Raw genomic sequence first — 26,404 nt, 5'->3', positions numbered from 1 at the left:
CAGCTTTGCCTTCTCATTTTGCTCTGTGTGCTTTTGTATTACATTATCATATTTCAATGCCACTGAGCCCAGATGGAGTACATATAATATTTCATCTCTTGTACATGTTCTGGCACAATCACACTGAAAATTTTGAACTTTATCACAGTAAAATGTTTCAATAGCTCCGAGTCAGGACTGGATTTGTTTTGGAATTTCGATATTTATTTTTTTTTAATATAAAATCTTCAGCTTTTTTTCCCGTTATGCAGCAAAACTGGCTATTGAAATGCCAGCTATTCCCTCTGAAGGACTATTCTGTTTCCCAAAGATTCATTACTTGGCCTCTGTGAAATGAGAGATTTCAGCCCAGTTCCCAGCGGACGAGCCTTCAGTTTCTAAAAGGGCTCCCTTGTGTTTGCAATGACCTCATCACACCAGACGCTTCAGGATGTGGCTCCTCATTAGGGTTTGTCCACAGGGTTAAAGCAAGTTGAAAGGTTCTCACCCCATCCTGTCTCTCTTTGCTTCCCTCTCCCTGTGCCTCACCAGGGCATGTTGTCCTCCTCCAAACCTCCAAACCAGATCAGCGAAATGAGCTGGGTCAAACAAATACACCAGAAACCTCACTCAGAAAACCAAGGAGTGGCATCGGGACAGAGCTGGAGCTTCCCCCTGCTCCAGTGCCACCCCTCTGTGCTCTAATTGCCCCCGATGTTTGCTGTTTACCACGTTGCCATGCTCTTTCATTACAATCTCAGCTGGCCTGAACTAACTGCAACATTAAACGCCAGGACGCTCGTTTTGCTCTCCAAGCATCTCTCCAGAGGGACCTAGTGATGCCAGCCTCTTCCAGGACAGGCTCTGGCTGAGGTTGGCAGGGGTGGACTGGCCCTGCAGTTCCCTGTGCAGAAGCAGAGCCAAGCTCTGCTTGACTCTGCACGAACTCACTTGGAAAAAAAGTGTGTTTCCCTGCGCCCACGTTTATTCTTTTTTGCCTTTTACAGGGAATTGTAGAACAGTCCTCCAAACCATGTGCCCATGACCAGAACGGCCGAGGAGGGCTGGGACAATCCCTGCCACCGGCCCTCCCTTCCCCCCAGCCCTCTGAAGGTGCATCCACGAAGCTCCCCTCTGGCAGCTTCCCAAAAGGATGGGTGCGGCGAGGAGCCTTTTGTTGCTCCCAGGCACTGATTTATTTTCTTGAACACCATCCCTACCCCCACCCCCCGTCCCCGCCCCTCCTTCCCTCCCAGGAACCAAGCCCCTGGACGCTGCTCTTTGTTCCCGTGCCCCGGGGGCAGCCCACGCCTCACCTGCATCTAAGCCACACAGAACCCACGTCCAAACTCACAGGTAACCCCCGCACCGCCCCGGCCGCGGGGTACCGCGATGCCGGTACCGGTGGCGGGGCGGGCGGCGGGTCCGCCCCGTCGGGCGGGCGGTGGCGGCGGCGGGTCCCGCCCGCCGTGGGCCGGCCCGGGCGGGGCGGGCGGGCGCGGTAAAGGCGGCGCCGCTCGGAGGCCGGGCTCAGTCTGGCCGGCTGCGGGCTGCGAGGCGCCGGCCGGCAGCCCCCGCCGCCACCACCGCCCGGGATTGCTTTGCCCATGGGGCAGCCGCGCCGAGCCCTCGGGACACCCCCTCCCCGCCGCCACCGCCGGGACGTGCGCTAGAGCGGTGAGTACCGTGCGAGCCCCGCCGGCGTTCCCCGCCGCCGTCTCGGGGACCCGGGTCGGGGGGATGGGGGGCGCGGACACACACCCCCCCCCGCGGCCGTGCGCCCCGCGGGAGCCCGCTGCTGCCAGCCACCGGCCGGCCCCCGCTCCCGGGCGTCCCTTCGGAGACGGGCGGGGGATGGATGCACGGATGGATGGATGGACGGAGGAACAGGGGCGGCAGGAGAGGGAGCAGCCCTTGTTCTGGCCGCACACGGCTGCGGTGGGACCGTCTCCGTCCTGGCTTTGCGTGGCCCGGGTGGGGTGGCCGGAGCGCTGCATCCTGGTGGGAGAGTGGCAGGTTACCCGGAGGCATGGGGGTGGGGGGACAGTAGCCGTGTCGCCCTGCCAGGTGGTGCGCAGGTGGGTCCCTTGGCTGGTAGCTTTGTGGTGAGGGCTTTCTCCTGGTTGTCACTCTGCTCAAAGACTGGGGTCCCATCTCGCTTCTTTCCTGGAAGCGCCCATCCTTTTCTGCTTGGGAGGAGTCACAGGAGGACCGTGTCCCCACATGGGTGCCTCAGGTGCCTGAAAGGGGAGGCTGCGTCCTGATCGCTGCGCGGGCTGGGATGTTAGCCTACGTAGCTGAACGGTGCCTGGGGTTGGGATGAGGGAGGCTGGCATGGCCGTTCTCCCATGGGATGCAGCCCTGTAGGTGTGCTGGGGAGCCCTGGCTGCAGGGAGGGCTTGGCCGTGGGGGACGGGATGGTATTTGGTCTGGGGATGGAGGGAGAAGGATGGGGTGAGAGAGCTGCAGCAGCAATGCAGGAGGGAGTCGTGGAGAGGAGACGGGACAGAGCCCTGTCATTGCAGAGAGGGAAGGCGAGATGAGAGATCTCTCATGGGCTCTGCATCCCTGCCTGGGGACTCGCCCGTCTCTGCACGTCTGCTGTGCCACTTGCGGGGCCTGGCTGTCCCAGCCGAGCAGGTGCGCTGCTCTGTCCAGAGCAGCAGCAGCTCTTGGGCTTTCCAGGTGAGTACAGCTCCGACTGAGCAAACCAGGCTGAGAAAGAAACAGCACCTTATTCAGTGCCTGTTCCTCGCCCTGCCCCAGCACTGCCTGGAGCTGGAGGCCACCGAGCCTTTCCCTTACCTGAGCGATGTCCCCATCCTTCTTGCAGCTGCCCGAGAGACTGGGCCAGCAAAGCCTGAGCTGCAAGTGATTAAACAGGTACCATTCAATCCATCTCCTCTGTCTGCAGAGGCTGGGAGTTATAAATGCCAGCAGCAACCAAAGCCTTGTTGACGTTAGGGTTACCACCAGTACAGCTGAGCCATGAGAATCTACAGAGTATGCAAAAGCACTGGCTATTCTGGACTTGGCATAAATAACTTGCTCAGTAACTCTGTCTGCACTAAAGCCAGGTCTGCTGAATAATGACGTTCAGGGCCTGTGGATGAGGAAAGTGTTTTTTAAACAAATAAGTAATAGTTATGCTTCAGGCAGGGGAGTCTCTCCTGGGAGGAAATTTTCTTAGAAAGATTTTGGCAAAAACCAAAAATAAACAAGATCCTAAGACTCGGAATGAAGGCGCCTCAACTAGCCCTAACCGTATCTCAGCTGGGTTGCATAAATACACCTGGTGCCTGACAGCGGTTTGCAAGGGATGCTGTGAACCTGCGGTGTCCCGGTGCCCTCAGCAGAGAGGGGCTGGGTACTGATGGCAGCTGGGAAGAGTGGGACTTGGTTGCTTACAAATGTGTCCCTGTGTTTTTTTTCCCTTGTCTGCTATGCAGAGCGAGGTTAAGGGAGCTCTTCTCCAGATAGGGGGTTTGTCCCAACCAGGAGGCTTGAAGAGATGATGTCTGCCATGCAGTCTCAAGGGAAATTTATCCCTTCTGCGTGCGGGCCTGTAGCGAGGATTTATTGTAGAGAGATGCGGGCAGAAGAGCATCTCCAAAAACTTGCATCGGGGGGCTGGGAGGGGGTGTGTGGCCATTGATCTGTAGGAGCATAAACCACAGAGACTCTCAGCCCTGGGATTTTCTGTCCGTTTGGAGCTGCCTGGAGGTTGTGGCCTGATCCAAAGAGAAATGCGTTTCTATTGTTCTCAATGAGCACCAAGTGCTGAAGTGTGCAAAATGCCCAGGGTACATCTGCAGCTGGTGTTTGCTTGTCCTGCAGCTCTCTGCATGTCCAAGTGCTTCACAAAAGGGTATGGGACTGGGAGGGATCGTTCCATGTGCTGGTTACAAGTGTCACTTTGGGTTGTTCAGGTCATGATCTGTTCCTTGCTATGTGTTTGGTAATGCCTCATCCAGTAAGTACCCAAATTTGTAACGAGAACTGCTAAATGCTGTTACAACACCAAGACTATCTCCCCCTGCTGCAGGCAGGATGGGCCGCCATGCCACCAGATTGCCCTAGGAGGCTGCATGTTGTCCTGGGTGGAGCTGTGGGCTCTTCTGAGCTGGCAAAAGTGAGAAGAGACCAACGGAACTCTGGAGTGGAGGTGTCTGTCTTCCTAGTGCTACAGGAAGAAACAAAAAAAAGGCACACGTGCACCAGAAAGATGTTGAGATTGTTTATGTTCTGCTTCTGGCCTGGCGCCAGGGGGAACAGCGTGGTGACCTTGGCACTGCTGGGACATTATTTATAGAAAGTAGACCTTCTGGGTTTTGTATTTGTGACGTAGGAATGTGAAAACAAATCTTGTGAGGAAAAGGCCCAATGCTGGCCCCTAAATATGTTGGGACTTTCTCCAGGCCAGGAAAAACAACACTTAAGAGGTGACCAGGTGTTCCCTGTTCACATTGCTTCCTGCCTTCCCCTGGAAAATAGGGGTTTGATTCTGTCCTGGACATTGCAGGCTAGCACTAGTTCACTCCAGGTTTGAAGAGTTCTTGCTCAAGAAAGACATTCATAAAGACAAATCCAGCGATAACCAGAGACAGTTTGATGGTTCAGACGTGAGGGGAAATGATAAATGACTCTGGTCGTCTTGGGTTTCTTCTGTTTGTGAAGCTCTTTGCCATCTGCAAGGGTTAATGGCTTTCAGTGTGTTTCAGTGCCCATCTGTGGTGCTGGTTAGTGTGCCTGCCCCCGGATGACAGATGGAGAAGATGAGGCTCAGAGACGCGCAGGGTCTGCACTGAGCGACCCACCATGCGGGAGCCCGTGCTAGCCCGACAGCCCTGGCTACCGGGGCTCTGATTGAACCCCAGTGGCAAACTTCCCCTCCGGGTTTCAGAATGTGGGTATATTTCTCACCCTCATCCTGTGCGGGGGGTGTGTTTCAGTTGGGTAAATCTGTAAATATCTTTCTATCCTTCTGTATGCAAACTAGGAATTTATTGAGCATGTTTGTGCATTGGTTTTGGTGGGGAAATCCTTGCCTGACTTACCTATACCAGACCTTGGTTGAACCCGCGTACTCTGCTTTACCCAGGCCATCTTGCAGGGCAAAGCCAAGGACCCCAAGGGATGTCCAAAGCCTCAGAGTCTGTGAGAAAGCCCTAACCCAGATTTATACTGACCACTGCTGTGGTCGTGGGGAGGAGGGAAGAGAGATCTGTCACCAAAATGGGGAAATAGTCAAAATTATTGTAGCTGGGTTTAGTGCTAACGGTGAGAGGCTTCTGCTGATGCTGATGGACGCAAACCCTGTGCTCGCTTTCAGGGGCCAAAACCAGAAGCCTGACCATAGGGACCGAGAGCTGGCTCCATTGCTGCAGGGCTTCCTAGAAGTTTTTGTTAGGCATCTGGATTAAGATAATTTAAATCAAAGGCGCCGAGGAGAGCATGTGGAGAAAACCAGTTAGAAATAAATCAAACGGCGACTGGGTAGTCGGGTCTCCTGGGGCACTGTATTAGCAGTACGAGTCAATGTAGCGGGAGATGCACACAGAGGAGCGTCAGATAATACTGGCGAATGGCAACCTAATTCTTTGTTGGAAGGGATTCTGTGTTTTCTAGGGAGATTAGCCATCGGGCAGTCCCCTTTGCAGCTGCCTGCTGCTGGGGACAGGAGGAAAATCCCTCCTTTTCTTATGAAAATCAGGCACCACTTCAGCTGCAGGCCGGAGGGGCCGGGGCGGCAGGTGCGGGCAGAGCAGCGCACAAAGGCTCGCCGCCCTCTTGTTTTTAGCAAGTATCCTGCCTGGGTTGAGAAAGTAAACAGTTTTGAGGCCGTGTCAGCAGCTGAACAAGAAACCTACAGAGAAAACCCACAAGTCTTCAGGAAACTCCGTGGGTGACTCAGCCGGTGTTTTTGTCTGAGCGCGCGTTCATTCAGTAACCCGTGATGGCAGCAGAAGTGCTCTTCTGTAGTGGTGCCATCTTATGAGCAAAACACAAACCTCTGGTCTCCGGTTTGTTTGTGGTCACGGCAGGACTCGAGAAGCTTTTCCAGCTGACAGAGGTTATTTCAGGAATCCCGTTGCTGGGCCCTACAATCGCTCCAGCCCTTGTTGGGCGTCGCAGTCTCTTGCTGGGCTCACAGCTGGGCCTGCTGTGGATGCAGATGGCGGTGACAAAGAGCAGGTAGCTTCCCGTGCACGTCGTGCTTCCTACCCCATCTTCCTTATGGACAAGAAGATGCCTTTAATTCTGCCTCCCCAGCTGTCCTGTCTGGCCCTGCCTTGCTGTGCAGGACCCCACCAGGGCAGCAGCCGTGCTGGTCCCCTCCACCGTGTTGCTGCAAAGCTGTGAGGGACGCAGGGATGATGGCTTGCTGTGAGGGACACAGGGGCGATGGTTTGGGCACAGCCTGGGCACAGGTGCTCTGCCATGCCACACGGAGCCATAAGGAAGGAGAGCGTTATGGAAATGGGTGTCCATATTGCCAGCAGTAAAGGAGTTCCAGTAAGCAGGCTGTTTTCTCAGGAAACAAAGCATTTTAGAGGTCCATGACTTTAAGTCCCTGCAAAATCCTCTCTTGGTTGCTTAATTTTAGCTTCCTGGCCCATTATTCAGGGTGAATGCCCTGCATATTCCAAGGAGGTGGAATGCGAGCTGCCTCCTTGCAGAGAGAAACTCAAAACCCACCATACTGAGTCCAGAGGCGATGAGTGGTGTTGGCTTTTCACCAAAATTTTCTTTGTGGCCTAGGAAAAAAATTTACTGTAGAAGCTGCTTAATAGCAATAAAGAGCGCTCAAACTTTGCTTCGCAGAAAGCAGTAGTGGAAATCTGCCAGGAGTCAAAGGCTATGCCAAACAGAATTGAAGAATTCAGACCATCTGTCTGCGCATTCCCAGGTTGTTTTCATGGTAAGTGAGAATGAAATGTAGCTGCCTTTAATACCAGCATTGCTGGTGGAGTCTCTGGAAGTGCTGGGCGCAGACCTGGCATGCTTCTGAAGAGCAGGCACCTCTAGTGCATCTTCCCACCCTCCTCTCCCATTACCCTGCCTGGTGCAGCAACCATTTGCTCACTGCGGCATATGAAATGTATTCTTGCCTTGTCTGCTGGCAAAAACCCAGCTGCTGTACATCCCAAGTTCAACAAGTCCCTTCCATGAGCCATTCCAATGTCCACTGTTTAAATCTCTGGACAAGTAGGGTGGATTGAGGGTTGATGGACAGAGGAATAATAAAGCACTTGAGCTTATCTTCTCCAGCCAATTTATTCCCTGCTCCACATCACCATGCAAACCAAGCGCCTTTCACTGGTGCTTGCAATGAACATGGGGGAGAAGAGACCAGCCTGCAGTCCCCAGAGCCACCACTGCACAAGAAGGTGAGGCAATAGGAAAAGTGTGGACTATAATCTGACACTTCTGTGTCATGAGCACTTTAAGCAGGAGGCTGTGCTGTATGCTTGCTGATAGAGATGTGCACACCAGCAAAGCACTATGTGTGTGTATACACACTCATTCTGCTGTTGTATGTTGCTCATATTACTGGAGCTTGTTGCATTCAAGTATCTGAGACTTAAAATTGCAGAAGCAAGGGGAGGTCCTTAAACAGCCCTTGATAGTAGAGATGAGACATCTGGCAACTCTGCATTTTCCATGGTCGCTTGAGACCCTGATTTGTCAGTGCTGGTGCCACTAGCACTTGGCTTCCCAGGCTCCCCTGTTGCCTCTTCCTCCCTGGGTACCAGGAGTCAAACAAAGGTAGGGAGTCAGTGTGTAGTTTGGCAAGGAAAAGGATTAGTCAGTAGTAGCTTTATCCTTTCTTTCCTAAGGCTTCTCTTGCATGTGCCAGGTGGGATGGGGAGAGAGGTCCTTGACTGTGGGCCCTCTCGATTTTTCTCAGATATGCCCTGACATCAGGGCTGTTGATGCCACATGCTGGTGTCCCCCCCTTTGTCTCCTCTCTGCTATAAAAAGAGAAAGCTTGCTTTAGTTCCTTAGGCTGATGTGTGTCCTCTGTGGCTGTGACTAATAACAGCAGGTCTACTTAGGACATAGCTTCTCTGTGCCCAGCAGAAGAGAAGGGAACCCCTTTCCTTGCAGGTTGTTGTCTCGCTTTTTTACAATCCCAAAGTGTAGCTCCATGCTGTGAGATGGGCAAAAGTGATTCAGTGTTTGCCTAGAATTGGGTAGTGAAAAGTTAACTCCAAGGATCAAGAATTTGTCTTGCTCATCCATGTAAAAGCAATCAAAAACCTGGTCTCAGTCATCTTCTTGGCTCCTCCTGTGGTCTATGGAAAGAGGTAAGCCATTGCAGGAGGTGATGCATCCTGTCCTAAAATAGGCACCTCTGGGGTATGGCTCACCCTGCCAAAAAGGGGGAGGTGAAGAGAACTATAGGTTCGTGTTATAGTTGACACTTCCAAGCCCCACTTTCTCCACCTGTGAAATGCCTTTATTCTGGGCTGGGGACAGACTTTTCTCTGTGTGTGATCCTCGTAGTACACATACACTGGCCTTTTGTGGAAGCTGGAGAACCTCTCGCCCATCAGAGGCATTGTCTTTTTCAATCTTCTTTATATTATTTCCTTTTTTCCGCTGAAAGCTTTCTAAAGGGTACTTGTGTGCTGAATGCCCATTGCTGATAATGCACATTATGAAATCCAAAAGGAAGGTTGAGATTAAATGTCACGCAATTCACAGTCGGGGAATTCAGAGAGCCTCGTTGATCTGTGCATAATTCGGGGGTTGACAGCTCATGCATAAACAAACGTGCACATACACATACATGCGTGCATGCCCAGAGTCTTTTCCCCTGATTTAGCAGCAAATAAAAGCAAAGTCAGGTGTGTATCAGCCCCTTGGCGGGGGGCGGGGGTTGTGGTGGGTGGGTGCAGCATTTGTGGTGAAAGCCTGTGGGTTCTTCAGAGCTGTTCGACCTGAGAACCACGCTGGCAAAAATGATGGCTTCTTGGTGGGGCGGTGGGGTCCCCCCACCTTCCTCCCCTGTGTGGCACCGCGCTCAGCTGTGGCCGCTTTGGTTTTACGCATGTGGGTTTAATCTGACCAGGGGGATCTTCCAAGAGCTTCTAGTGCGTCCGCAAAGGCGGTATTGATGTGAGGTTCACCCCAAGGTTGCCACAGTGCTTTCTGCTGCCAGCAGGGAATGAAGACAGACAGAAGAAGTTGATGTCATGCTAAGCTGGTTGTTGCTGGGGCCAGGAAGGGCATTTCTACCTCTGACACATCGTGTGTAATGAACCGAGTGCTGCACGGGCGCCCATAGCCTTCCTCAGCAGCATGGGGTATCACAAGCAGGCAGTTGGCGCTGGTGGGGTACGGTGCCCAGGCAGTCGCCTTTGAAATGCTGTACCTGCTGAGAGTAACCCATGTGAACTTGGGCAGTAGGTTTACTTTTCATATACAGCTGGGAAAAATGAGGTGTGAGAGGTTAAATAAGCTGGTCTGGGTTGCACGGAGGGGCAGCACCACTGCCAAACCTGTAATCTAGTATTTTGGCTTTCAGGCTTGCTATTCTGTATGCTGGACTGTAGTTCTGTTCCTGAAAACAGCTGGTTTCACTTCCAAGTGCTTCTCTGCAGGAGAGACTTGTGGCTCCTCCTGGTTCCGGGGGATGCTGCAGTCTGATGCTCCACAAACACATCCCCATGCACCACCGGCTGCCCCACTAGCAGATTGCGAGGAATTTCTTTTAAGGTGATTTGCTGCCAACTCGTGAATCAGCAGAGGCTGTGCTAGCTCTGTCAGCAGCTATTTAGAAGTTTCGCTCTTCTAAATCTGTCCTTCTAGCTCCTGTTTGCCCAACATGGGGAATTTTGCATCTCACATTTTTAGCATTAACCTGTTGCTATAGAAACCGCTGAGGTGTCAGAGGGAGATTTTTTGCCACTTGGGAGTAGGCTACCAAGTAGTTGAAGTATGTGTTTTGTTGGGAGGCCTCCTACTAAGCAGCTCCCCGGGCCCATCTGCATGTCTGTGCTTATTTCGAGTCTAAGGAGCCACGAGGGAGTGATAAACCTGGAGTTGTAATTGTGTGCAAATAAGCAGGGCTTAATATTGGCAAATTGTTTAGGGAGGAAGTGAGAACGTGTTCCCAAGCTGCAGGAGATGGGTGCAAGTGATGTGTAGGGTGGTAGCCCAGGGACGAGAGATGAAAAGTGGTATCGGTCTCTAGCACAGTAAATGGTTAACCTAGAAGCAGGAGTCAAGCTCCTGGCTGACATCTCCCAGGAGGGCATCTGGGACAAACTGCTCCCTGTGGCTTCTCTCCCCTGAGACTAAAATATGGGTAAATGCCAAAATACTCATCTGATCTGGCAGCCTGAATGGTCTTTATTAACCAGTCTTGGGAGACTGTTGCCATGCAGTGGGACCCAACGTAGGTCCACACACATCAAACTGTAGCTTTTATTTATGTATTTATAGAAAAATAATATAGACTTGATTTATTAATATATAATTTCTTATTAGTTATAAATTATATAATTTTTATATATATATATAAAAGCATAATATGCTCATACAGAATTGAGTGGATGTGAGCATGTAATACGGGAAATGCTCTATAACATAGGGTTGGTGACGACTCCGCTGTTGACTGATGGTCACTCGGGCCATTCCACATCAGGCCTGGTTTACAGAACTTCTCTGTCGAACAAGCAAATCTTGTTGCTTGCATGACGAGAGGCGTGAGTCGTGTGGCTGCCTGTGTGCCTGGGACTCAGGAAGTGTCCTAGCTAGACCAAAAGGCAATCTCCCTGCTTAATGCAAATTTATTCGTCCGCCCTTTTTTCCCCTCTTTGTGTGTGCCTAGACTGCACATCTGGTCATATCATGACAGGCTATGGGAGAAGAAGAACCCTTTGTTTTCTACAGAAATGGAAGAAAAAAATCTAATGATGCTGGGGCGTCCTGCAGCAGCTGTTCTCAGGCTGGGGATGCAAATCCACCTCTGAAACAGGTCAGGAACCTGCTTTTGGGGTGCTGGAGTGGCACAGCCTTATTCATTTCATCTTCCATTTCATGGTTGTAGACATGTGGATAGTGTAGAAATTGCGATAGTTGCATTGCGCTGGGTAGGTTATTTGACTGCAGATAAAAAAATAATGTTGCTGGAGATGTAATTCATCTTCTTTTGGGGGAGAACCCATCAGGAATGGCTTTGAAATCACCATCCCAGTGACGGTATACAGAGGGACGTTGTGCTTGTGTGTGAGTGAGGGAACCAAATCTCCCAGATTGTAATTTCTTACAATTTCCTTTTGAATTCTGGAAAGGGATGGAGCTGGAGGAATTTTGAGAATAAAGGGCATCGGCTTCCTGGAGGGTTTGTGAGTGGAAATTGTCAAGTGCTTGGGGGCACAGTGGGAAGAAAATCTGGGGAGGTTTGAGGTTGTTGGGGGAAGAAGTGCCAAGAAGCCCTGTTTTACCAGTATTCAGTGGTCTGTGTCTGGGCTTCTCCCTGGTCCCAGTGTTACTTGCCATAGAGTTTCTTTGAGCCAGTGTCATTCCTCAGGTGCGAGGTAGAGGAGACGAAATACTTAGATGCATCAGATTTTTTGTAAAAACCCTCCTTTATTACCCTGTTTGGTTGCAGGGCTCTCCTGGCTTTTTAAAGCTGCTCTTTTCCAGTAGCAAGAGTTGATTTACTGGGTTTTTGGTGTTTTTTGTTTTTTGGTTTTTCTTTTTACTTGTGTGTGTGTGCATATGGGTTTTATTTTCCCTTCTAACATTTCCCTGTAGAAATCATCTGCAGGACAGATGGCCCGCTAAGTTTCTGGGACTGTCTCCCACAAACACCTGTCTAAGGCAGCTGAGGAATCAAAGAGGAATTCTTCTCTTCTAATGCCCTTAAAGAAAAACAGCACCCGATCCCAATATGTCTTATTTCCTTCTCTCTCTCCATCCTCCCAGCTCCCGGGGAAACTTGGCTGCTCGGTGGTGGCCGTCCAGGGTGAAGGTGAGGGGCTGGGTGGTGGCTGTGGGCTGGGGCTGGGACACGGCTGTCCAAGCCATTGGGGAGAGCGAGGGCAGCTTTGGGGTGATGGGTTGCTGCGGTTGGCCTGGCTGAGAGCCTCCGCAGCGGGGAGGAGGATGACGGAGGGCAGGGACTCATATGTAAGTGATACAGATGGGAGCCACTGAAGCAGCAGATTGTACCTTGTGTCCTTTGTATTTGCAGCCAAAACACTCCTCAGCAGCAAGGGATGGGCGACTTGAGAAGGCTGGATAGTATGGCCAAGCATGCCTGTGGTGGATGAAATGTGAAGTCTTTTCATTCCCCGTCTCAGGAGCCCACTGAGACATGTGCAGCGTGTCTGTGGTGGGGCCAGGTGTCCCACCTGTGGGGTGTTGTGTGTGCCGGTTGCTGTCGCCGTGCCGGGTGCCTGACCGAGCATGTTCAGCGTGTTGCAGACCGGCCTGCCGGCTGCGGCGGGGGGCAGGCTGCCACTTCTCCCTGGAGGTGAAGCCTGGGTGCACTTGCTCACCATGGAGGGGCTGGCGTGTTGCTGCAGGTGGTAGGAGTGTGGTCGCCATGTTTAATTATAGCTCCCGTTCGAGAAACTAGTAGAGCAACAGGGCTTTTTTATCTTGTTCTGGGGAAACTGAGCACTTCGCAGCTTTTGATTGCTATATAACACATCCTGTGACACGGAAAGAAACTTTACTGTGCTCTCTGCAAAAGGAAATTTGAAACCTATGGGCAATAAAATCCTTCAGCTGGGCCATACCTCCCAGAAGGTACGGCTTGGTCCCCGGGTCGTGGTGCTTCTTGGGGGAGGATGTTTTTATGGCCACAGGGAGCCTGGGGGCAGCGGGAGAGCTGGGGCTGCAGGAGAAACGCTGCATGGAGGAGGGCGCAGGGGCTGAGCCTGCCCAGGGGATGCATCCCTAGGGATGTGTGGGAAAGGCTAAGCAGGCTTTGGATGTCCTTCTCTGCCTGCGGTGGTAACAGGGTAAGTAACTCAAATTAACTCTTTACCTCCCCAATAGGTTGCCCCCAGCTGAGCGGCTATGCTGGCCGCATCCATGGCGTTTGTGGTTGCTGGAGCCGCATTAGGCACAGGGTGTCACCACCTTGCAGGTGGTGGCTCCAGGGCCAGCTCTGCACTGCTCACGAAGAGTGTTGGAGGGTGCCTGGCTGTGTCTGGCCATGTCTAACCTGTAGGGTGAGCTTTGGACATGCTTGAGGGGACTCTTTGTGCATCACAGGTGGTTTGGGTTTTGAGGTTTCCTCTGGCTTGTCTGGAGGAGGTGATCAGGAGGCACCCAGTGAAGATGCCTTTTGACCTAGGGCTTTGCTTTGCCTTTTCATTGTGTGTAGGAGTTCTGCTGTCTAGGTTGGTAGGTTTTTCCCTATGGATGACACAGTGTCCCTGTACCTGTTGGAGTTGCTTAAGGAAGCAGCAGGGCTGTGGCAGAGGTGGGAATGAACCTCTGGCAGGATGTGTTTCCTACTGGTGTTGCAAAGAGCCTTCTGTACTGCAAGGGCTGGTGTTTATGTGGGAAGAGAGTCCTCTGTACCTGGCTTGTTTCAGGTGATAAATCTGAAGTATCCCTGTTGCTTAGGTGTACAGACTGTGCCAAACTGAGTGGGAGCAGCAGCCACATTATGCTGCTGTGGTGGCTGAGTGCTAATTGATTTTACTGGCTGAGCATCAGGTTATTTTTGGCTTGATCAAGTTTCATTCCCTGCAGGTCGCTGAGGCTTCCTGACCTGCAGAAACTGCTTTAGGAGCATTTCTCTTCTCTAGGGTGGAGAACTTAGACCCCTCATCCAGGGCATGGGTGACAATATATTCCTCCCAGCAAAAAAATGCAAATTATTCTGTTGTTGTTGTTTTAAGATGTGTTGCTAGCCCATGGTGTGCAAAGCTGTGTGCTGTAGCTGGCATGAAAGAAATTCACTGGGAGATGGGGATAGTGATGGACTTAGGACCTCTGGCTGGTGGCCAAGAGGTCCTAATCACCTAGATCTCTGTTCTGGACAGAAATCGAGGCAGGGAGCTGGTTCAGTCACCGTGGGTTGGGGATGTGCAGTTGCAGAAATACAGCGTGGATCGTAGAATAGAATCATAGAATAGTTTGGGTTGGAAGGGACCTTTAAATGTCATCTAGTCCAACTCCCCCTACAGTGATCAGGGACATCTTCAATTAGATCAGGTTGCTCAGAGCCCCGTCCAACCTGGTATTGAATGTTTCTAGGGACGGGGTGTGTACCACCTCTCTGGGCAACCTGTGTCCGTGTTTCACCACCCTCGTTGTAAAAAATGTATTCCTCATCTCTAATCTAAATCTACTCTCTTTCAGTTTAAAACCATTACCCCTTCTCCTATTGCAACGGGCTCTGCTAGAAAGTCTGTTCCCGTCTTTCTTATAAGCCCCCTTTAAGTACTGAGAGGCCACAAAAAGGTCTCCCCGGAGCCTTCTCTTCTCCAGGCTGAACAACCCCAACTCTCTCAGTCTGTCCTCACAGCAGGGGTGCTCCAGCCCTCTGATCGACTTTGTGGCCCTCCTCTGGACGCGCTCCAGCAGTTCCATGTCTTTCCTGTGCTGAGGGCTCCAGAGCTGGCCACAGTACTCCAGGTGGGGTCTCACCAGAGCAGAGTAGAGGGGCAGAATCACCTCCCTCAACCTGCTGGCCACACTGCTTTTGATGCAGCCCAGCATATGACTGACTTTCTGGGCTGCAGGCACACATCGTCGGAATATAGCTGTGTCTTGGTAGTTACCTGGGACATGGGGAGTTCTGGCTGGGGGTCTGCTCTACCCTGGTCTTCCTGGAGAAACTTTTATTAGGCCGTTTGGATAGGATGCACAAAGATGCATTGTGGCTGTTGTGTGTTGTTGGGTTAGACGCGGGGGGGATTTACCTCATCCTTTGGGATTTCAGAGTCTGAGGTTTTTTACGAAGAGATTTTATGCATGTAGAAGTGCGCAGGCTGACCCTTCATATATGTGTGTGTGGGAAAAGGAGTCTTAGATCCCTCTCTATGAGGCAACAGCCTAATGTTTTCAAGAGCCAGGGTACTTAGTACATCTGTGGATCCTGTCCTTAATCAACTGGTGTTTCCAAAGTGTGGATATCATCTGTCCCGAAGGTGCAGGGTTGTAGTAAGGTGAGATTGCGAGACATTGAGATACTTTGTTAGTGAAAACATTGAAAACTGTATGTGGAAATCACAGAATGGGGTTGGAAGGGACGTCTGGAGATCATCTAGTCCAACCCCCCTGCCAGAGCAGGGTCACCTAGAGCAGGTTGTGCACAGGATCACGTCCAGGTGGGTTTTGAATGTCTCCGGAGATGGAGACTCTTAGGAAAAAAAAAAGTTATCTTTCCCTCTCTGGCTACTCTTACTCTCGTATGACTTCTCTGACCTGTGCATCCACCACCTCTCTTCTTTGCCCTGCCCATGTGTTTGAGCCCAGGCTTTCTCGATGTCTCTGTGGCTGAGTAGATGTGGGGTCCAGAGCAGCTGCTATGGACCCGGTGCTGTCCTCACTGAGAAAAAAACAGGAATGCCAGAGCCTGGAGAAACAGCAGAAGAGCTGGACAAATGTGTTATGGCTGCCAGAGCCTTGCAAGAGAAATGCTGTGGGCACCAGCCCGGCTGTGAGAGCTGGGTACAGCGCAGCTGCTGACCTGGGTGCCCCTTTCATGTGTGAACCCCCTTGTGCTGCCACAGTGCTGGAGACCTCCCCTCCTGGGGGGAACTCCAGTACTGCAAAGGCACAGTGCTGCTGCTTCGTATTTACTAGTGGTTCTCAACCTGTGGTCCATGAAAGGTGCTTAGGCACGGCAAGTACCCTATTAGGCTGTTAGAAAGGACATACCTAAAGGTACGTTTCAGTACCTAAAGGGGGCCTACAGGAAAGATGGGGGGGGACTCTTTATCAGGGAGTGGAGTGATAGGATAAGGGGTAACAGTTTTAAACTGAAAGAGGGGAGATTTAGACTAGGTATTAGGAAGAAGTTCTTTACTGTGGGGGTGGTGAGGCACTGGAACAGGTTGCCCAGAGAAGCTATGAATGCCCCATCCCTGGAGGTGTTCAAGGCCAGGCTGGATGGGGCTTTGAGCAACCTGGTCTAGTGGGAGGTGTCCCTGGCCATGGCAGGGGGGTTGGAACTAGGTGATCTTTAAGGTCCCTTCTAACCTGAACCATTCTATGACATACATCCACTGCACCTTTGGTTAACTCTTTGGCATAACAGATCAAAGATGCTGAGTAGTCTCAGACTCGGAAAACCTAAAACTAGAGCCTGATAGGACAGCAAGAGTCGTCTCCCTGGCCTGAACGTGATAGAGCTCAGCAAACTTGTGGCCAGCTTAAACGTGTAAACCTTTTTACCCATTATCCTGGCTTGACTCTGGTTCATTTTCTGCAGCTCTGCTTTGTCAGGTAAAAAAAGGCTGCACCGTGGATGGCAGTGCCACTGAAACAATGTCCAGCTAAGCAATAGGTAGCAGCCCTGTCCCTGGGGCCACCCGGGGAGCCATGTCCTCGCACCCATCAGCTGCTCGGCAGTGGCTTTCTGAAGCTCCAGGCAGTCAGGTGCATGTGAGAACGGGGTCTAGTTCCCCTCTTGCAGTCCCTGTGCACCTCCCTCGATGGGTGCGCAGCTCTGGCTGCTGCAGCGTCGTCGCGTGTGTGGTTGAGTCTCCCCTCTCCCGTGCTGCAGAGCTCCTCTTCTCTCCAGACACCGGGAGGGAAGCAGAGATGCTGGGGGAAGAGGTGTGGAGGTGGGGAGAGATTGAGCTATCATTAGCGTGGCACCAGTGAGGTTTCTTTGCACCATGATAGCGGTCGCTATCAAAATTGGGTGCAGTATGCTGAATGGCTGAGCAAGGGAATAGATACTGAAAGGAGCCTGCAAAGAAAAAGGATTTTGGAGGAAAAAAAAAAAAACCTCTTTCAACTGCACATAGGCACTGCCCATCACTGAGAGCTGTGTCGGGGAGTAGGAATTGCCTGTTTATGGTGATTGATCTGCGCAGCCCCTGGGATGCTCAGGAAACGGCTTAAGGAGAAAAGAATCGCGGGAGGAGGAGGAGGTGGAGGTTCCCCTTTGAAAACGCATGGGCTAATAGAAAACATCCCGTAAATTGTCAGTGTGTCAGCATACATTAATGTAAGTATAACGCTTTCAAATCCTCGGCATCTTCTATCTGAATGTCACTGAATTAGCACTAATGCATTCGTTAGCTCATTATTCATTAATATTCGGTATTCGCTAAACGGGCTCTTTCTCTGGAAGATGGGGATAATGAGACGTGGGACTGGCTGCGGGGCCATGCCGTAGTTGTGCTTAGTGTGGTGGGAGTGTATTTTTATGTACCAGAATGGCCTTCGGTGATTGTTTTATTGGCACTTTTATCTGGCCTGTGTTGTCCCGGCGCTTGGACAGTGGCTTACCACAAATCAGTGGAAAATCTTAATGGGAGAGCAGCACTAATGATGATGTGGATAAATTTCCACCAACTCCTGCCCTGACAGCAACTGGCGAGACAACTGATGAAGGCAAATTTTGATCTTTTGGCCTGTGGTCAGAGTTGCAAAACTGCCTCTGTAGCCAGAGAGCTGTTCATTGCAGTCTTCATCGGTGAGTCATGGAGTCTCCCCTTCAGCCCCCACCGTCGTCCTTTGATTCTTGCCCTCAGGAGAGATTCTGTAGACCTGAAGATGTTTTCTCCTTCCCCTTCTTTTTAACCCCTCTTCTCTCTCTTCCCTCCCCCCCTGCCCTTCTCTCTCTTCTCTCTCTCTGTTTCTTTTTCTTTCTTTTTTTTCCTTTGTTTTTCCTGTCCCATCTTCCCTTCCCCAGCCATTTCTGACCATGAGGACAGAGCAGAAGGTGTGGGCAGCAGGCTTTCCCTAGCAAGTAACCAGGAAGAATCCAGAGGTGCCGACTGGTGTGCCCGGCACGCTCAGCACCCCAGGTCCTGTCAAGACCAGCAAGCCCCTCATCCCTGGGGAGGGCTTTGGTGCTGCTGCTCAGGCCATCTGCCAGACTTTTCCCTCCGCTAGCAAGTCATCTTGGAAAGACTTTGCTTTGCTCTCTGCTGAAGCGTGCAGGGGAGGGAGAGTGGCCGAAGAAGTACCCAGCACTTTTAGAGGGGTGCGAGGGTCCTTCTGACAGCGTGGCATACCTTAGGCACTGTGTGTCAGTCAGCCTGTGTCCCAGGGCTGTCTTCCCCATGTCCCAGGAGCTGCTCTGGGCCAGGTGAGGGATGTGGGATGGCCTTGGAGTGCTCCTGAGGCTTGGCCCAGGAGAGGAGCGTTCATCAGAGGGGTGTTGCTTCAAGGTTGGGCTGGATAGCTTTGATCAGAAAACGCTGGGCTAGAAATCCCACAGCAAGAGGTCTTCTCTGGTTTTGGCGGCAGTGCAGTCCTGGTGGGAGGCCACTCAGCACCCAAGCTGCTGAGTCTGGGTCTGCCGGGAGCAGAAAGGAGTGCAGAAACTGTAATAAAATAAATCAAAAAGAGGTAAAGCTTTTCATTTTGACATATCACTCTAGCTTTGGGGTGGATTTTGTGTGCAGATTATCTAGATTTGAGTACCCACAAGTTATTGTGACAATTTGGGTCAGCAAGCTCCAGACATGATGAATCTTTCAAACTTTTCTACTAGCAGCTGCCTCTTGAGCTTCTTGCCTTGTGCTCGAGTGTCGGCATAAGTATACAGCTTCCTCCTGAGCTGTTGTTTTCTGTTGTCCCTCTTCTGAAGTATTTCTAGACCCTGGCTGCTGCATCTGGCTCTGTGCTGCCTTTGCAGGAACCTGGGCTTAGTTATTCAGTGGAAAAAGATTTTTCTTAAAAAAAAAAAAAAGGGCAATAAAATAAAACCCTCTGCAGTCCAAAAGAAGCACCTACAAATCCCTGAGTAGCTGAACGGGCTCGCTGAAAAGCATTTTGCCTGTGGCCTGCTGAAAGGGTCCTGTTAAACCCTTGATCACAGGATTCAGTCTTCGCGCTGTCCCAGCCAGACCTCTTTCTTAGCTTTGCTTCACAGAAAGTTGGGCGCTTGCAGACACGACTGTCCGCTCTCGTCTGGGCAACCACAGGGACAGGTTTTCCTGCGAGGGGGGAAATCCCTCACAAAGCAGCGGGACAACGCTTTCGTGCACGGTGCCAAAATAACCAGCACCTCATTTCATTACTCCCCAAAGGCTCGTGAACTCTTTAGGCACAAGCATAAGTTCTCTTCTCCTGGGTTAGCTGTGGGAAGGCTCGGCCGGGCCGCGGGGCTGCCAGTGCTCAGGCCCCGTGCTTGCCTGGGCTGGATTCCCTGTGCCTGGTGCTTCTGGGGGTTCATCTGAGGGTCTCTGGGAGGGTGAAGTGGGAAATGGGAAAAACGTGTTTGTGTTCAGCTGAGCCAAGATGAAATGACGACCAGTTGGAAGGAAGGACTTCCTGAACTGAGGGTTTCCAGGGTTTTATGATTGCAGGATGATAAAGTCATTTCATGGGACTCAACACCTCCACCTTTATAGCACCATGCCAAGGCAGAAGTGACCTCTTCCACCATAGCTTCTGTCAGTTATTTTTTTCTTGTTCTTATCCCAGATAGTATTTGAAGTTTCTAGTTGCCATCATATTCCATTTCCCAGAAAAGTAACATATCCTCAAGGAAAATCTTGCTTCTGGCTTCAGGAGCTGGTGTGTTCTGGCACAACGTGGGGCGTGTAGCATCTGGGGGGGCACAAACAAATACCTGGGACTTGTGTGGTATTTGGCTTCGAATGGCAGCTGAAGGTTGTGATGTATGGCATGGGGAAAGACAAGACAAAGCAACACTTAATTTCTTCAATTTCTCTAGTCTGGGAAGCGTTTAATTCCCCTAATCTGGGAAACAGCAAAGAGGTACCGCTGAGCGTTGCCTCATCCTGGGATGGGTCGGAGTATGGTTTGTATGTCAGAAGCACTTACAGCTAAATGTCCACGCTGAAGCCACACTGCTCTGATTTTCCTGTCTCCCTCCGCAGATCCCGGGGACGGCAGCATCACCCTGAGATGAGCCGCTCGTAGCTGGGGCTGGCCCCGCTGCCAGGGCTCCCTGCCCAGGGAGCATGAGGAGCCATCTGCCGGCCTAACGGGAAGATTTTGTGGTGTTTTGTGGGTTTTTTTTTTTTTGCCCCCCCTGAACCTCGTGAAATTTCATGTGACGGCAGAGCCACTTCCCGCACCCCCTTGCGCTGCCTCGCAACCCAGGGCCACCATGGCGGCGAAGCAGCCCCCGCCGCTGATGAAGAAGCACAGCCAGACCGACCTGGTGAGCAGGCTGAAGACGCGCAAGATCCTGGGGGTCGGCGGGGAGGATGATGACGGCGAGGTCCATCGCTCAAAGGTGAGGGCAGGGGTGAGGGAAGCGCCTGTGCAATAATGATAGAAAAGAGACCTTCTGCCTGGGCAAACAGAGGTGGTGTGGGGTTTGTTGTTTTTTTTTTTAGCATCTAACTTCTACAGCCTCTGTGGCAAAAACAGGGCTCACAGCTCCACAGGGCTCCTGTAAAGCAAGGGGTGAAGGCTGTGGTGGCACAAGCAATGATGCCTTTGAGCAGTGATGGACTATGCAGCCTTCTGGGAACACAGAAGCTGTCCGAAACTGCTTTTCTTGGTAACAGGGCGAGCTCTGCCCTCAAGTTGCTTTAATGCATTCCGGAAATTGTATTGCTGAAACATCCATGAGCTAGCTTGGAGCCGGTGCCGTAGGAGCGTGAGTTAAGCAGGGATGCTGCAGTGCCTCTCGGAAGAGGCCTGAAATGCAGAAGAACTACTTGTTTCAGTGAAATACCAGAGCTGGAGGACAAGGGTGAGCTCTGCAGGAGCCCTGTCCTGGATGCTCTCTGGAGGACTTGCTGGCAGGGCATTGCCTGGCTTCTGCCTGCATGTGGGGAGTAGAACTGAGCTCTCTGAGAGCTTTCTGCAAGCAAAAGGTTCCCCAGTATCTTTCCATGTTGCTGATCTGTGTAGCCCTCCCATCCACGTGGTTTGGGGCATCGCCCTGGGCAGAGTGAACATGAGAACGGGACAGATGCTGTGACGCCCCGAGGGCTCTGCTGGAGCCTGTGCTCCATCGGGGTGTGACATGCAGGTCACACCTGGGAGGAGACAGTTCCCTACTCACATAGGTAAGAGAAGAGTTAATGCTGACGCTGCCCCAGCCCCATGCTGCACGTGGCTGATCCCAGTACAGGAGCAGCTGAGGCTGCAGTTCCTGATGGAAATCAAGGCAGCCTTCATCAGGCGTTGGGACCAAGGGATCACAGATGAATCCCTTGTCCTCATCCTCCTTCCAGCTCTCTTAGAGATAAACTCCCACATGGAGTTAGGTATGCAATTTTCGGCTGGTGAATACTGCCTAAAGGCTGGGGAAGGGTCTGCTCAGTCACCTTACATCTTTTATTTGAATTTCAGATTAGCCAAGTACTGGGAAATGAAATTAAGTTTGCTGTCCGGGAACCGCTGGGGCTCAGGTAAGATATTGGGCCACCTTGGAGCTGGGTCGTTGGAGGGCCCTCTGCCACGGCATCCCAGACAGCTCTGGCCGCTGACTCCAGCGCTGCTGCTGCACCAGCATCACTGCTCCCAGCAGGGGCTTCTCGGGGGCCGCAGGACCAGATCAGCTCTGCTTTCTGTCCCCATAAATCAGCCTGAGACCCTCAAGCTCTTGTCCCACAGCAAGTGCTGGGAGCCTGGAGGGGCCATGTGGGGGCTGGAGGAGCTCCTGGTCTCATGTGTCTTCTGGGGAGCCCCATCTGTGCCACCCTCTTGTCAGGGTCATTTCCCTCCTCTGCTTGGGTAAGGGAGTATGCATGCTGAAGCTGGAGCTGTGGGGAGCTGAGTCCTCCTGCGGGAGGCTTGTGGCTGCCTCGGTAGAGCCAGGAGGGAGGATGAAGGCTGATGACCAAGCAGGCAGCCAGGAATGCTTCGTGAAGTGTGAGCAATGGGATCGCCCCCATGCTCACGCCAGGTCCTCTGTCTTCCCTCCCACGCAGGGTCTGGCAGCTGGTTTCCGCCGTCATGTTTTCTGGTGTCGCCATCATGGTAAGTGAGGGATGTGGTCCTGGGCACTGCCAGCTCCTGGCTGCCAAAGAGATGCCCCAGCGTGGCTCCTTGGCGCCTGGCATTTATCCTCCTCCTCTGCCTACAGCAGCTGCTGACACTTTCTCTTGCGAGGCCTTTGCCCTCACCGTGTCTCGGTAATGGGCTTTGCTAGCAGTGTCCTTGGCAGTGTGTTCCCATCACCGGCATCTGTTTTCATTAGCAGGGTCATAAACCACACACGGCATGGCAGCCTTGGCCACAGAAACTGGCCGTGAAGCCAGTAGCTGACATGCTGATATTTCCTGTGCCTCCTTAATTTCCAGTTTCCTGGTCAGTGGCTCTGATCCCATAAAAGCTTGATGTCAGAGCGCTGGTGCCCAAGAGGGCAAGTTTTGATGGCTCAGGCTGCTGAGTCTCTCCTTTGCCTCTGCCAGGCCCTCGCATTCCCTGACCAGCTCTACGAAGCCGTCTTTGATGAGGAATCGGCGAGCAGCAAGACTCCCATTCGGCTCTATGGAGGAGCCCTCCTCAGTGAGTGTGGTGCTGCTGCACCGGGGGCATGCCGCTGCCCCACAGAGTAAGGGGATGAGAGGCCAAAATGTCAGGAGGGGTCAAAGTCTGTGCCCGGTAGGACAACTGCAGCCAGAGAGCAGAAGATCTGCTCTTAGCAAAGAAATGGTTAGTTTAGAGGTATTTTGAAAAGGTATTTTGAGAAGCTCAGCTGCTGCTGCTTTTTCCTAGTTGGGGCTCAGGCTCGCTGCAGGCAGGGTAAGAAGGGCTGTGCACGCTCTGCGTGCCTGGGGGAGTCCCCCCAAGTGCCCCAGCAGAGGGGGACTGCAGCTGGGCTGGGAGACGGGGTGCTGGGCTAACGCTGGGGCCAGACCCTCGGAGTGGGAGTGGGAGAATGGGGCAGGCAACGGCATCCCCGGGGGGTCCCATATGAGGGGTCTGGGGGGGGCCGGGGGGAGGACGGGAGGACAAGAAGGTGAGGGGGGCCTAGAGAAACTGTCTGGAGAAGAAAATGAGCGGAGGAATTAAGCACACGGGGTTTGTGAAGCCCCGCACCCCGCGCTGCGGCCGCTGGTGCTGCCAGGGCTGCACCTTCTGGGTGCCCAGCCGGGTCCCCTCGGGGGCTGGCACGCCGCAAAGGGCACCAAAGGGGCAGCCAGGTGCTTGCAAGGCGTGTTGGTTTTTTTCGGGGGGGAGCTGGGCCTGAGGGCAGGCGGCCCGGGTGCGGTGCCATTCTTGGGGCGGCTCCTTCCCGCAGCCTGCAGCGGCACCCGGCGGGGATGGCTGGAAATGCGGCGGCCACGGACCTGCATCCCTCCATCCTCCCGTGGGAGGCCGGGACGGCGCCTCTGGGGGCAGGCGGGGGTGGGCTGCCCCTTCCCGGGGACCCCCCCTCCCGGCCCGCGGGCAGTAGCCCTCCGCTGTCGCTCCGCAGGTATCTCGCTCATCATGTGGAACGCGCTCTACACGGCCGAAAAGGTCATTATCCGCTGGAGCCTGCTGACGGAGGCGTGCTACTTCGCCGTGCAGTTCCTGGGTGAGTGAGCAGCAGCAGCCACCCAGCAGGGGGGAGGACACCCAAGGATGGGGGTGCACCCCACCTGCCTTCCCCCCACCGTGGGGAAGGAGGGCAGGACAGCCGGAGTGGGAGGTGGGACCGAATGCAAAATTGGAGCAGTGCCTTCGGGTCTGATGGAGTAAACTCCAGGCTGAAGGAGTTGTGGGGTGAGGCCCTGGGAGTCAGAGCGGACTCAGGTGATGGGAAGACACTGTCCCTGCCACCCACAGATCCCCAGCTGTCCCTGTGCTGCATCTGGCTTGTGCTGGAGGTGGCTCCTTTGCTCTGCAGGACTTACAAAGATAAACTGGCCCCAGGAGCATCTTCCCTGCCAGCTGCTCTTCCTTTTCCTTGCCCATGGAGTAACCTCTGCCTGGGGCTCCTCACCGAAGGGTGCCCAGGTGCCAGGGAAACACCTCCCTCTGAGAGTTCATGTATTTTTCTCCCTAAAAACATCCTGGCTTTCATAGCCAGCACAGGTCATCTCCTGGAGCGGGCTGCCTAGATGCTGGGGCTAACAAAAAAACCAGCCTACAACCTACACTAAAAAGGGGGATGAGTTCAGCTTGTTTCTAGGGAGCTTGTCTATATTTAACAATGAAGGGGGTTTTTTGTATGTGTGTATTGGTAGCTGACTATCTGTGTTGTAAGGTAGCTGGTTTAGATACAGGCTCTGTGTTGGTAGCCAAAAAAAAAAAAAGAGATGCTCAGAAAAGAGGTAGCATGTGTGGACTATGCGTATTTTGTAGATGCTTCTACAGTTGAAAAATGTTTATCAGCACTGAGGTGGTCAAGCCACAAAGCAAACTCAGGCATGTGCAGCTTCCACAATTAACAGCTGAGCACGACGGAAACTCGCATCTGCTTGAGTGACCTTTTTGGGCTGTGGCTGTCTGAATGTGGGGCTGCCTTTAAAGCAGGGTTTCTGTAAGTGAGAGCTCTGAGGACCGCGGGTCTGTGGCTAACTTCGAGGCTGCGAAATCAAGCTGGTGAAGAGCCTCTGCCATGGGTTCAGCCTGCGTGTGAGCCTGTGCTGAAAGCTTCTGCGTTAGAGGGCAGTAGAAAACAGCTTTGTGCTATTGTCTCCATTTGTTTTTTTTCATCACCAACCTCTGCCTTGTCTCCCTCCTCCTCCTCCTGCAGTTACCACTGTCTCCCTGGTTGAGAATAGCCGGATAACCACAGGTGCCGTGCTCCTCCTGGTCAGCCGAGTCCTCTTCATCCTCATCAGCATTTATTATTACTACCAAGTTGGACGCCGTCCCAAGAAAGTCTAAATCCTGGGCTTTTTGTCATGGGAAGGGTGGGAGGGGGGGTTTGTGTCGGTAATTTTGTGTTATAATTATAACTTTTTTTTTTTTGGTTAGTCCCTTTTTGTTCTAAAGTGGTTTTCTTCTTTTCCACTTACCGGCATGAATCAGTGTGTAACTCGGTGTTGGTGGCATTGCCAGGTGAAATGTGGGGGGGGGAGCAGCATCAGGTAGGCCTCCCCCCCCCCCCCCCGCCCTCCCCAGGAGGTGGTGAGGAGCAGTGGGAGGAAGGCTCAGGGAGGTGCGGGCCTGGCAGGCTCAGGGAAAAGAACCGGTTTCCCAGGGGGAACTGGCCAATGGGATCACAGGCTCTGAACCTGCTGGAACAAAGCACAAAATAAGACCAGCACATTGAAACCAAATCCCTGAGGAGACAAGGCGGTGAGGCACCCGCCGAAGGACTCAGCTACTCCCCTCGGTAAGTCCTGCGCCTGCCTGGTGGAGTCTGCCCTCGTGTACAGCCCCTTCCCCTCTTAGCAAGTACTGACTGGCCACGCAGCCGGGGGCTGGACGGGGCTAGGTCAAGTTCAGCGCTTTGCAACCCGCTCTTCTTTCCTTGCCGCCAGAGGTGCCACCCCCTTCGTAGCTTTGCAGCGGGTGCTGTGCAAAGCTTGGCAGGAGATAGAGCAGAAGAAGAGGGAGACCCCTTGCCGGTTCCATTTTCAGGGACAGCACCGGGAACAGCAGAGCAGCTTGAAGTACAGTATTTGAGAAGCGAAGGAAGCTATTGGAAATAGCCCATTGAGCACAAAGACATCCCCTTGCCTGGGATGTTTCGTGAAGTTTCTGTCCCCTTCACTCCAGAACGCTTCCTGCAGTTGCAGCTGTGCTGATGGTGGTAGTAGTAGCGGTGGGTGTGAGAGAGCTGCTGATGCTTTAGTTAAGCAGGGGCTGGAGTGCTGTTGTGTTTAGCACTAGTAAGAGCACAGAGCGAGCGTCAGTACAGCTGCTTGGGTTGGTGAGCAGCCTCTAGAGATGAGCCCCAGCAGTGGGAGATGGTGTTCCAGCTCTGCTGATGTGCAGACATCACATCTCTTCTGACTTTGAGAAGAGAGGACCAAAGTTTGTAGCATTAAGATACGTAACTGGGATGAAGAACAGCAAGGAGCGTGGCGTATGAACACATCATTGCCTTTTCTAGCTCAGTCAAGGACGGACTAAATATGCTTTAGTACTCACTGGCCAGTTTCTCCAACACCTACTGGGCTGAAAAGCCTTGTCTGCCCTACTTCCTAGCGCTTTCCTTGGGGCTTATCCCTGTCCACAGCTGGAGTCGGCATTTTTTTGCTCTCCATGGAACTAAAGCCAGAAGGTCTGTGTACAGGATCTGGACTTCTTACTCATGCGCTACTGCTGACTGGATCAAAGTGTGCCCTGGAATAGAGCTGACTTCCCAAAATCCCAGTGAAAGATGCCTACGCAAACAGAAGAGCTTGTGTGAACAACAGCCCTTGAGCCACTGGTGAGACTGGGA

The 26,404-nt window shown here is 52.6% G+C and overlaps 1 protein-coding gene across 2 annotated transcripts; it reads left to right on the top strand.

Moving 5' to 3' along the window:
* Positions 1-1,494: 1,494 nt before the first annotated feature.
* Positions 1,495-25,030, top strand: TP53I11 (tumor protein p53 inducible protein 11). Of its 2 annotated transcripts, none has more exons than XM_074584329.1 (7): positions 1,495-1,656; positions 19,992-20,353; positions 21,424-21,482; positions 22,005-22,053; positions 22,488-22,584; positions 23,498-23,599; positions 24,764-25,030. In XM_074584329.1, exons 2-7 carry the CDS (start codon positions 20,225-20,227, stop codon positions 24,895-24,897), a joined length of 570 nt encoding a protein of 189 aa, XP_074440430.1. In that variant the 5' UTR covers positions 1,495-1,656; positions 19,992-20,224; the 3' UTR covers positions 24,898-25,030. The 2 variants fall into 2 exon arrangements, with proteins under 2 accessions (XP_074440430.1, XP_074440432.1); XM_074584331.1 differs by lacking the exon at positions 1,495-1,656 and adding an exon at positions 16,754-17,140.
* Positions 25,031-26,404: the final 1,374 nt, after the last annotated feature.

This window comes from Larus michahellis, chromosome 4 (assembly GCF_964199755.1).
Source record: "Larus michahellis chromosome 4, bLarMic1.1, whole genome shotgun sequence".
NCBI lineage: Eukaryota > Metazoa > Chordata > Aves > Charadriiformes > Laridae > Larus > Larus michahellis.
This window is presented reverse-complemented; position numbering and strand designations above follow the sequence as displayed.

What these genes read in the sequence shown, in the direction of transcription:
- TP53I11 (XM_074584329.1), top strand. Translation starts at nt 20,225, where the DNA reads ATGGCGGCGAAGCAGCCCCCGCCGCTGATGAAGAAGCACAGCCAGACC. An exon ending in GCGAGGTCCATCGCTCAAAG is followed by an intron (nt 20,354 to 21,423) that starts GTGAGGGCAGGG and finishes TTTGAATTTCAG; the next exon opens with ATTAGCCAAGTACTGGGAAA. An exon ending in CTTCGCCGTGCAGTTCCTGG is followed by an intron (nt 23,600 to 24,763) that starts GTGAGTGAGCAG and finishes CTCCTCCTGCAG; the next exon opens with TTACCACTGTCTCCCTGGTT.